A 12,079-nucleotide genomic window follows, 5' to 3' on the forward strand; every position below is an offset into this window, starting at 1 on the left:
TGAAAATAAACTATTGTTTAAGGTAGGCTAGGCATGCACTGTACAATGTTCTTAATGCAGTATATTAGATTATAGATTACTAGTGGACCTAAGCCCGTTTAAAAACGGACTAGGTCTGTCACTAATGCGCTGTGCAACCGTCGCGCGTGCGCACGCCGTGCGGCGCACACCCCTGCCCCTTCTGGCACTGTCCTCCCCCGGCTTTCGGCAGTGTCTCTGCATCCCTGCACATGCGCAGTGCACAAAAAGCACTGTCGGACGGACATGGGACACAGCGACACTTGCCTTTTATTAGGTAGGATTAGATTATATATTAAATATATAGATTATTAAATATATTATGTTAGATTCCATACCAACTGAAATCTAATGAAAATGTGTTAAAAGCAAGGGCATTCCCAATTGAGGACCAAGATAATGAAAGGGCATTAATAAACAGCGCACATACTTGTATGTGTGTTTATGTGTGTGGAGGGGGGATGGAGGGTGCAGGTGGGTGCATCAGGGAGTATAGACAAAGAGCTACCAGTGTTGTCAGTTCAATCAATGTTAGACAAGATTTTATTTGAATTCTTGTTTGACCCATTCAGGACTTTTCCACAGTGATTGGCTGCCAGGGTCAGGGACCAGTTTGATTTTTAGAAAGATCTTTATTTGTAGTGTACAAGGGGACACAGTCAGAAAATAAAGGGTAAATGAATAAACAAAGGACCGATTAACAGTCTTAGACTGTAAGAATATTCCAGAAAATAATGAACATAAATGCCGTATGAAGTTATACATGCATAACATTTATTAGCCAATAAATATCAAAATATTAACTATTGATTTGGACACAACTGCAAAGATAAGGGACATGCCCTTTAAAAAGTCGGTTTTATATAAATACCCGGTTGCAATACTCAGAGTAAAGCTGCACTCAAACTTTGATTCAAATATACCAAAGATTAAACTACAAGGTTCCATAGTTGCAATAATAACTTGGACAGCAAAATAGTTGAATCCAAGGGCCAAACCATGGTGAGAATTTGATCAAAAATTAATACAGTAATATTCCATTCAGTTGTAAGTACATATTCATCCAAGAAGTATGCACTCTGAGAAGATGTTCCTATTATCTACAATCTATTTAGTAATGCTGATTCATAGACTGCATTGATCAGACAGTGTCATACATACGTGGACATCCACAAGGAGCTAGCAGTGTTATATACTATGAGCATCACAAATAGCCTAAAACAACAGTGTTGATCTACACACGTATATTGCCTAACCATGTATATTGGACAGTATTTGCTGCCTGTGCATTGCTGTCCCAGGCATAACAGTGGCAGAATATTACAGATTTGATGCCATGATTCAAATTTGTAAAGATCCTTACCAGCGAGAGGATAAATGCATGAAGCAGATCAGATTAGCGCTACTGAAGCAAAAGAAGTAAAGGGTATAGTCCCAGAAATTCTCTAGACTGTGTTAGATATACATTAATTGGACAGGTATAGTGCTGCCCTGAGCAGGTGGTTAAAAGTCTGTCGTTACTGAGAACACAGTGGCCAAATCTTTCCTACTGGCTTGGGTGGTAAAAAAAAAAAAGTCAGAGAGAAGAAAAATAGGAGATCCCCATCAGCACACATGGGGGAATGAAGAGTTCCAATATACAGAGGAGCATCACCGACAAAACACGAATAATAACATAAAAGGAACGTAAAATACAGAATATGTGAACACTCTGTGACCAAAACGAAAGTATTATAAATCATTTTATAACATTATCAATACATAAAAAAACAGAAATAAAGTTCATAAGTTTACATACCCTGGCTATTCAGCACTGTCCAAATACTGATAAAACAATACAAATGAGAGGTAGGGGTTCTGTTGTTACCAAGCCATAGTCACTCACACCAACCACATTTCAGCCGCAACTGCCAGGATCATTTGTCAAGATGCCAGGAAAAACACAAGCCATTTCTGCTGAAATACAGGCTTCTCTGCAAACAAGTTGTATTGCTGCTTCAAGATCCACAAAGAAGAGATGATTGAACAAAAATAGGCTGGATGGTTGAACTGCAGGAACGAGGCCTATACTGTGCCAATACCACAAATTAGCTGTCTTACAATATGCCAAATACTGGAATAGATGGGAGGAGGCACCCAGGGTATTTGAAGCTCTTAAAGGTTGCTAGAAATAAACAATCTTACCTTAGGATAAGCAATTTATTGTAAAAAATAGCTTATTGACACAAATGACTATTCATTTTAGGGGCCTTACCCGCTTCTTCAGGTCAAAAAGACTGTACCTGTTAAACAAAGTACCCTATACTTAGGGCGCCTGGACTCGAGAGTGCCTGTTTAAAGGTACTGCCTTTAAACAGGCACTCCGAGTACACAGTGTTTCTTTCTGTTCTTTTTCCCTTCCAGTCCTGGAGTTCATCTACTGAAAGCCCTTTACCGGTTATACATACTACTAATTTGCAATATAACATCTAGATATTTAGGCCCCTTACCCACATGTCAGGCTTTTTTTCTGCATTTGCCGAAGTGCAATGCAACACGATCCATGGGGACATCAAAAGTGCATAGGCTGCATTTTCTTATGTCCCCATCCATGTGTTGGGATTCACCTGGAAATTACAACGCACAGCTGCCAACAAAAACATGCAAATGCATTGCGATTTCCATCATTAAAATGAATGGAGTTGCAATCATATTGAGGGAAATCTCATTGGGACTAAGTGCAATCACATTGCCATGTGGCACAATTGCACTTCCGTTTTCAGGTGCAATCAGATGGATAAGGGGCCTTAGACAAGCCTTCTAAAACAAAGTCTTTTGGGATCATGAGACTACAACTGAACCTTATGATCACAACCATTAATTATATGTTTGGAAAGGACACAAAAAGGCTTATAATGAAAAGTATATTATGTCTACTGTGAAGCATGGAGGTGGATCTCTGATGGTCTGGGAGTTTGTGAGTTATAGTGGTACAGGTAACTTAATGAATATGAATGTCGAAATGAATGTAGCATGTTACTAGAAGCTGTGCATGGGACGCACCTGAAGTCACCCTTTCAGTGGCTACAGCAGAAATAACGTGAAGCTGCTGAAGTGGCCATTAAAGTGCTCTGATCCCAATATCATTGAGTCACTTTTAGAATATTTCAGATGTTGAGTACTGCATGCAAAGTATGCTCCATGCAAAGTTCTAGTTCGGCCCAGATGATTTCTACTTCCTGTAGATGAAAGAATTTGCCCAGGGTCTAAATTCATGCTCTTCTCTAGTGATGATATATATTGTTCAGTTTTTTTTTTGTTTGTTTTTTTTTGTACTAACATAGAGCAGCCCTTCAAGTTGCAGTACAACCATCCATCTTTATTGTAAAGTTTTCATTTTCTATTACCACAAGCATCCGGATCAGGTCATTTGGCCGCCGGGATCAGCAGGCTCCTAATAGACGCCTGTGCTAATTATCAGGAATTGGTGAGTTGGGTGACCAATGCAGGTAGTAGCCGATCGGCTACTTCATAAGAATGTTTTAGCCATTTATTTAGGAAAGGGTTCTTTACAGTAAGAGTGATTAAGATGTGGAATGCATTGCCACAGGAAGTCGTTATGGCAAACTCTATACCTGCATTTAAAGGGGGCTTAGATGCTTTCCTTGCGTTGAAAGACATCCATGGCTACAATAACTAGGTTATGCCTAATGATGTTGATCCAGGGATTTTATCTGATTGCCATCTGGAGTCAGGAAGGAATTTTTCCCTTTTGGGGCTAATTGGACCATGCCTTGTGGGTTTTTTTTCGCCTTCCTCTGGATCAACAGGGGTATGTGGGGGACGGGCTGGAGTTGTACTTTGTACTGGTTGAACTCGATGGACGTATGTCTTTTTTCAACCAAAATAACTATGTAACTATGTAACGGTTGTAGGCAATCATAGAAGATCAGCTGCAAATAGTAGTCATTTGGGAGCTTGGTTTACGTGGTTTAATTTAGGCGCTTAGAGATAGGGGGTTAGGCATTAGGTGTGTGTATGTGGGGGGGGTCTCGGGGGTTGATCTAGGCACTGAAAGGGTAGATTAGGGTTAGGCGTATAGGTAAGGGGGGGGGGGCTTTTTTGATTTAGACATTTACTGGGGAGTTAGGCATTAGGTGGAGGGGAGGTTGGGTTTTGGCACTTACAGGGAGGATTAGGGTTATGCATTACTTAGGGGGGTCCAATACTGAGAAGGAAGGGGTTCAAGTGTGAATTTGTGCCGGGTAGGGAATAGTGAAATATTGGTAAACTAAGTTGCCAATATTTTATCAGCAGCTGCTCCACCCGGTGCCCGACTATAATACATACTCCATGCATCCAGCTGTCTAACTTTCCTCACATTTGGTTACATCTTCCAAAGATAGAAGGACAGGGAGATCTATGGCACAATTCAGTTTTAATATTGGAAGTACTCATTGCTGATTGCCCTATAATTTTATTTCTTAGATATGCTGGAGAGATGCTTGATGAAGATGTTTACCACAGCAGAGACCTGGTAAATAATCGCTCTTTACAAGCGCTTGTTGCAGGCCTAAAGGCTTATAGTACATGGGAGAACCTGACCTGTCTGCAGGACTGCCGCGAGTGCACTGGAGGGATGGTGAGTTGTTTGCCACTGCATTCATTACATTTTATTTGTTGGAGTCCAGCAGCTGTGATTCAATTATTCCAAAATAGAGAGTTCATGATCTATCTGCACTCTGGAAGTCATGACAATGCCCACCATAGTGAGAGTTTGGTGTGTGGAAGTGGGCATTACTGATTTCTGTAATTCAATATATATACAGTCTTGGCCAAAATTGTTCACACCCCAGAAATGTTTCCAGAAAATCAAGTATTTCTCACAGAAAAGTATTGGACATAATTGGACATAATGGCCTCAGTTCATAAAAGGCTTTGCGGTAAAAAAAAAATCTGGGATGGAAAATACCGCATTCGGAATTTTAGACCTTTGTGTGCTAATTCATAAAGATTTTCACAGCTGCCTTTGAAGTTCGGTAAATTACCGCTGCCCATTGAGCAGTACAACAGAAGTGTGGCGATATCTCTCTTTTGTTACAAGCTGTAATTACGGAGACTTTGGCTCCCTGCACAGACTCACAATGACTTTGGCTCCCTGCACAGACTCACAGTGACTTCGTCTTCCTGCACAGACTCACAGAGACTTTGGTTTCCTGCACAGACGACTCACAGAGACTTCGGCTCCCTGCACAGACGACCCACAGAGACTTCGGCTCCCTGCACAGATGACTCACAGAGACTTCAGCTCCCTGTACAGACTCACAGAGACGTCGGTTCCCTGCACAGACGACTCACAGAGACTTCGGTTCCCGGCACAGATGACTCACAGAGACTTCGGCTCCCTGCACAGACGACTCACAGAGATTTTGGCTCCCTGCACAGACGACTCACAGAGACTTCGGCTCCCTGCACAGACGACTCACAGAGACTTCGACTCCCTGCACAGACGACTCACAGAGACTTCGGCTCCCTGCACAGACGACTCACAGAGACTTCGTCTCCCTGCACAGACGACTCACAGAGACTTCGGTTCCTTGCACAGACGACTCACAGAGATTTTGGCTCCCTGCACAGACTATCGTCTGACTTACCGCTTGTTGAAGGCTTTATGAATTGACAGTTGCTGACAATTTACTGACATGTGTTGGAGGTAACTACAGCCAAGTCGGTAATTTTCCTCACTGCTCTGTAATTGCAGTTGTTCATGCGGTAACAACCTTTATGAATTGACACTTTGCTAAGTGCTCGAGAAAGACTGCTGTTTTCAGCATTACCACATGCGGTAATGCTTTATGAATTGAGGCCATTTGTCACACAAAACTCTATTTCAAAATTGTGGATAAATAAGATTGTTTCAAGCATGTGATGCTCCTTTAAACTCACCTGGGGCAAGTAACAGGTGTGGGCAATTCAAAAATTCACACCTGAAAGCAGATAAAAAGTAGCGAAGTTCACTTAGCCTTTGCATTGTGTGTCTGTGTGTGCCGCACTAAGCATAGGCAACAGAAAGAGGAGAAGAGAACTTTCTGAGGACTTGAGAACCAAAACTGAGGAAAAATATCAACAATATCAAGGTTACAAGTCCATCTCCAGGGATCTAGATTTGCCTTGGTCCACAGTATGCGACATTATCAAAAAGTTTGCAACCAATGGCACTGTAGCTAATCTCCCTGGGGGTGGACAAAAGAGAAAAATTGATGAAAGGTTGCAACGCATGATAGTCCGGATGGTGGATAAGCAGTTCCAAACAAGTTCCATAGACATTTAAGCTGTCCTGCAGGCTCAGGGAGCATCAGTGTCATCGCAAAATATCCATCGACATTTAAATGAAATGAAACGCTATGGCAGGAGATCCAGGAGGACCCCACTGCTGACACAGAGACATCAAAAAGATAGACTACAGTTTTCTAAAATGTACTTGAGTAAGCCAAAAGGGATGGACAGTGAACAGTGACAGTGGATGCTTGGGATAGAGATCTGGATTGATTGGAATGAATGGATAGATGGGAAGGAATAAATGGAGAGGTGGAATGAACAGACAGGATGAATAAATAGACAGTGGACAGGTGATAGATGGGTGGACTGATGATGGATGGGATGAGATAAGTCCTGCTATTGCCGGCACCCAAATTACAGGGATTTCTTGAGAAGTCCCTCTGTGTCGCATAGCCGTAATAACATTATGGTCTATGGTGGCGCCCAACTGAGACGCAGTGCGGCGTGGATCAGGCTCTGAGATGACCTGATCTGCTAATACTGGAATATTGTAGCAGTGTGCTGTATTGCCAATGATTTCCAATGTTGCATGCAGAAAGAGGCCAAGGACATGCCTAGCACACCATGTAAAAGATAGTAGATATACCTCTGGGATAAAAACAGTATGGTTGCTCTCATCATTAAGGAGCCACACAAGTAAGCAGTTTATATTTGTTTTACAGACCTTGTCAGGGTTTTATTTTATGGGCAGCCAGGTTTCCTTTAGCTGCAGCTTTTTAACAAGTGCGATTTTTAACTTTTCCTAATGTGGTGTAAGCCCACTTTTATAGGATGTTTAATTTCCCATTTCAGCTTCAGTGAGTTCAGACGTGTGTGAGAGTTTGAAATCATTTATTTAGCAGTTTGTTTTGAGGATATGAAGAATGGAGATTTGAAGCACATTGATCAGTGTCCTTAAAAAGCTTTTAACCTCCTTGAGCATTAACAGCTCACTCTTTAAACCACGTCAATGTGTTCTTGCCATTACAACCAGTTATAATCCATAAACATGTCTACAATTTCATAAAATGTCAGTATGGTCTATGAAAAATACAACCACAAAACTGTCCCAAGAGCTCCTCAGACACAAAAAGCCTCATATTCATCACACACAATATATTACAAAATCTCCAGTGTACTTTTGTAGAAATGAAATGCATTACCCATCCTGAGTGTTTCTAAGTGTCTAATTTTGTTTTGCTTTTTAATAAGTTAAGGAGAGAAGATTTGGGATAGTACAAGAGCTAGATTGCAGGAAGTAACCTTGAACATGATCCCACAGACAGAATTCAACCACTGTATGGGGCTGATGGACATTCAGAACCATTTCTAGGCAGTGTAGGGACGTACATATAAACAAAGGACCCCAGTTAAAAGGGCGCCGGAGATAGCCGCTAATAAAATATTGGTAAAATTACTGATATGCTACTCCTTAACTACGAAAGTAAAATATCGATAATCTGTTATTTTACTATAGCCTAACCCAGTGATCTGCAAACTTGGCTCTCCAGCTGTTAAGGAACTACAAGTCTACATTGCAGGAGTCTGACAGCCACAGTCATGATTCATAATGGCAAATGCATTGTGGAACTTGTAGTTCCTTAACAGCTGGAGAGCCACGTTTGCAGATCACTGACCTAACCCAACTATCACACAGAACCCTCTACTTAAGCCTAACCCTAAGACCCCCTTCTGATGGTGCCTAACATGAACCCCTCTCCCTAATGGTGACAGACCTTAACCCCCCCCCCTCCCGTGTCTAACCTTAACCCCTATGGGCCCCCCTCACGCTCATAACACTACAGACCTCCCAAAAACTCAACCCTGATGTTTTTTGCCATCATGGGTAGCAATGTTAAAAGCTTGCAATTAGCAGCTTTACATAGTAAATAGCAGCTAGAAATGGGTAAGTAGTGTCTATAGATCTCAAGTGCATCTGGGTGCCAAATTAAGGTTTATAGCCGCTATTCGTGGCTTTGAACATTGCCGTCTATGGCAGCACCATTTTTAAAATGGGCAACCTATTTGCTCCCCTACTCCCCAAACAAGCAAAAACACAGCAAAATATTTACAATGCTTTAAAATAAAAAATTATAATTAAAATGGAGGAAACCCACATAGCAGGCAATCACCCTTTGATAAAAGTCAAGCAATATATGTTATTTTAACCTCATCTCCTTACTAAGCACAAGTACCCTGATAAGCCTGCTTTGAACAGTACAATTTTTAGTGAAAGATCATATTTTCAATTAGATTATTACGATCATATTGTATGAAAACAGAGAAGCTGGCTTTCCCAATCGACCCTGAAATATCAAATTATCAATTGTCATATAAAGTTTGGAACCTTTAAAGCAGGAGGATTAGCCATACTATGCCAGGGAAAAGAAAAACACATATATAAGTACATAAATACTTGATCTAATTATATAACACATGTATTGTACTGTCCACGTTTGATTTCAGTGAATTTTATATAGTAAATGAAGAGAATTCTGTTCCTTGTGGGAACCATGTCTTTTGCCCACAGTTTGAGGTTAAATCCTGATGTCACTTCTTCCCTTAACCTTTTTTTCTTTTCTCCTCCAATCGCTGAGTGTCCAAGTACTAAAAAAAAAAAAGATGCACTTACCTGGGGCTTCCTCCAGCCCGTGGCAGCCGTCCTGTGCCCTCGCCGCAGCTCTGGAGGCTTCCGGTCTTCTCTGCTGCAGAACCCGACCAATGGGAATAAAATACTCTAAAACCAACTGAAAAATGAAAAAAAAATGAGGTGGCTTACCTCTAAGATGACAAATTTACATAAAATTAATTGTTTATTTGTACAAAAGCACACGTTTCGTGGGAACCCGCCCACTTCCTCAGGCCAAATAAAGTGCCGCTGTATACTATTAGCTGCATTTGGGGCGGCATCCCAAGTGGAGTCGGGGTTGTGCACCTCCATCTGCATAAAGCGGTCGATTGCCCCTTGGGCAACCCACCTTTGTGAGTACTGGACTTGTTTTTTCACATATTCAATTACCATTGCGACGCACTGCACCATTTGGGCGCCTGTTGTCTCTGTGTTTTTTCCTTTAGTGTCTTACACTTCATTTCCCATTTATCAGGAAAGGCTTTGATTGTTTTATCATGATTTAACCACATCTGCATGTATTACAACAGTATGCCTCCGTAGTTATCTTACAGGTGCTAAACTGGTCTGCCTGCAGGCTAGGCCTCTTACCTACTGAAAATAATTGTCTTTTATTTTATCTTCCATTTTACAAGGGGGCCAAATTATATATCCAGCAAGAATGGGAAAACATTTCACTTTCAAAATTACTGTCATTGGTCTCACAAGATCCCAAATATTTACAGACTTTTGTTAAAACACTAAGAATGGGAAATTCTTTTACTTTTAAAATTACTGCAGTTGGTCGAACAAGTCCAGAATTGGCCTTTTTCTGATGTCCTAACTCTTCTGGGGCTATGCAAACACAGAATGGCATTGTAACAATTAGCGCAAAAATATGTCTGTAAAAAAAGCCACAGGTGCACCTTGAGAATTACTGTGCATCCACGATGAGTTGTAGAATAAATGTTGATGTGTCTTATAGCTTTGATTCCGTCACATAAAAACTAGGTAGGGAGAGACTCAATCCATCATGGAAAAAAAATGTTATTTTAAAAGTTATGCTCAAACTTGGGAAAGTTTCAGCAAAACTAGACGAGATGGTAGCTTACAAAACACCAACTTTGAGTATCCCTGGTCCAAAGCTTTCCGCAGTGGTGATGTTTGTGTTTTTTTCTGTTGTCCAGACTCTTCTGGGGCTATGCAAACAAAGTATGACGCTAAAATACTTTGTGGAAAAAATTGGCCTGCATAAAGCCACATGCTCACTTTGGAGTTAATTGCCTGCTAGATGCCTAACTAGCTATCAACTGGGAGATATGTGGTATTATTTTAACTGTCATAAGTTGTACAATAGATTTTACGGTGTTTTAGGGTTGAGGCATATGTTTTTTGTGAATTCTTTTTAGTGACATTTTAGTGACAAACTGAATCAAAAGCAATAAAATGTTTATTTTCATATTTTCTGTACCAAAATAAAAAGCCTGTTAAAAAGAAAACAAATTGACAGAATTTAAAATAGAATACACAGATTGTTAACTTAGGGACTCTGCTTTTGAAGTATGTATGCAATGATAGTATGTTACTGTTCTTTTTGCAAATAAGGGCTTGCAATTATTGATAGGGTACAATTAGAAAACAAAAGACACAACACAGAAAAATACTTTATTTCCAAATAATATATTATCTCCATACATTGCACTAGGGACATATTTTAAATGTTGGGATAACCAGGACAAATGGGCAAATAATATCTGCGTGTTTTATCTACGATAGCATTGTTTGTTTAGAAACTATAGTGGATGGAAATGGAGAAATAGTGTATTTTTTCATTTTTCCCCTTTAAAATACATAGTGAATGCCTTAATTGCTAAAAAACAAAACAAAACACTTTTGCCATTTAAAATACAAAAAGAATACCTTAATTGTTAAAAAAAAAAGTATAGTAGCCACAAAAAGCAAACTTTGTGGCAAAAAAAAAACAAAAACAAAGTATAGATCATTTTAGATGTGATGAGCAGTGATAGAGTTATTAGCAAATGAATGGGAAGAGCAATGAAATGTGAAAGTTGCTCGTGTCCATAAGACAGCCCTGAGGGCTGAAGTGGTTGGATACAGAATTTGTGTGATTTTCAAATCATGGCATTCTTTTTTTTAATCCATGTTTCTTTAAAAGAGGGATTTAGTTTCATAAGATATTTTTTGGTTGGATTTTAATTTAAAGAGAACCTGCGGTAAGAGGAATATGGAGATTGCCATATTAATTTCCTTGCAAACAATGCCAGTTGCCTTCCAGCCCTGTTGTTCTTTTGGTATAAGTAGTGTCTAAATAATTATAAGTAGAGTCAAAACCCTGGAATATGCATATGGCTAATCCAGTAAATCCTGAGTCAGCTGAGTCAAAGTACTTGACCAAATCAGTACCATGCTTGTTTAGGATCTGTGGCTAAAAGTATTAGAGACACAGGATCAAGGAGATTGCCAGGAAACTGGTATTGTTTAAAAGGAAATAAATATGGCAGCCTCCATATAATTCTCACCTCGGTTCACTTTAAGATCAAAGATAACATTTTATGTTTACCGTAAACATGTTCAACGATAGTTATAACAAAGATACAAAATCTGTTTTTTGCAAGTAACATACATTTAAGTGGAGTAGAACAGACAGGGCCTGTTTCCACAGCGAGATGCGCGGTGGCACTTCCGAGTCTACGCAGAGTCGAGGTACGCAGACGAATCCCATCATCCTTGCCATGCACGGCTTTGGGATTCGCAGCCTCCCACACAACTTCGGATGGAAAAGCCGGCCGAATGGCTAGCACAAGCGATTCAGCCAGCGGCGCAGTCCATCCCTATGGCAGTTTCCCCGCACGATTCGCCTGCGGGGAAACTCTGCGGATTCAGCCTGGTTTCCGTGCAAGTGGAAACAGGCCCTATATCGCAATATTAGACCTTATATTGGGAAAGCCACCAATTGCAAGTTTTAAAGTGGCACTTAAAGAGACACTGAAGCGAAAAAAAATATATGATATAATGAATTGGTTGTGTACTATGAATAATTACTAGAAGATTAGCAGCAAAGAAAACATTCTCATATTTTTATTTTCAGGTATATAGTGTGTTTTCTAACATTGCATCATTCTCTAATATGTGCAG

At 40.3% G+C, this 12,079-nt stretch overlaps 1 protein-coding gene across 1 annotated transcript in view; it reads left to right on the plus strand.

Moving 5' to 3' along the window:
- ACOXL (acyl-CoA oxidase like) overlaps nt 1–12,079 on the plus strand; it is a 486,411-nt gene that overhangs the window by 235,030 nt on the left and 239,302 nt on the right. Inside the window, exon 12 of the mRNA XM_068232279.1 lies at nt 4,486–4,639. Within this exon, the coding sequence (XP_068088380.1) occupies nt 4,486–4,639 (154 nt within the window). The remainder of the gene's footprint in view (nt 1–4,485; nt 4,640–12,079) is intronic.

Source organism: Hyperolius riggenbachi, chromosome 4 (genome assembly GCF_040937935.1).
Source record: "Hyperolius riggenbachi isolate aHypRig1 chromosome 4, aHypRig1.pri, whole genome shotgun sequence".
Taxonomy (NCBI): domain Eukaryota; kingdom Metazoa; phylum Chordata; class Amphibia; order Anura; family Hyperoliidae; genus Hyperolius; species Hyperolius riggenbachi.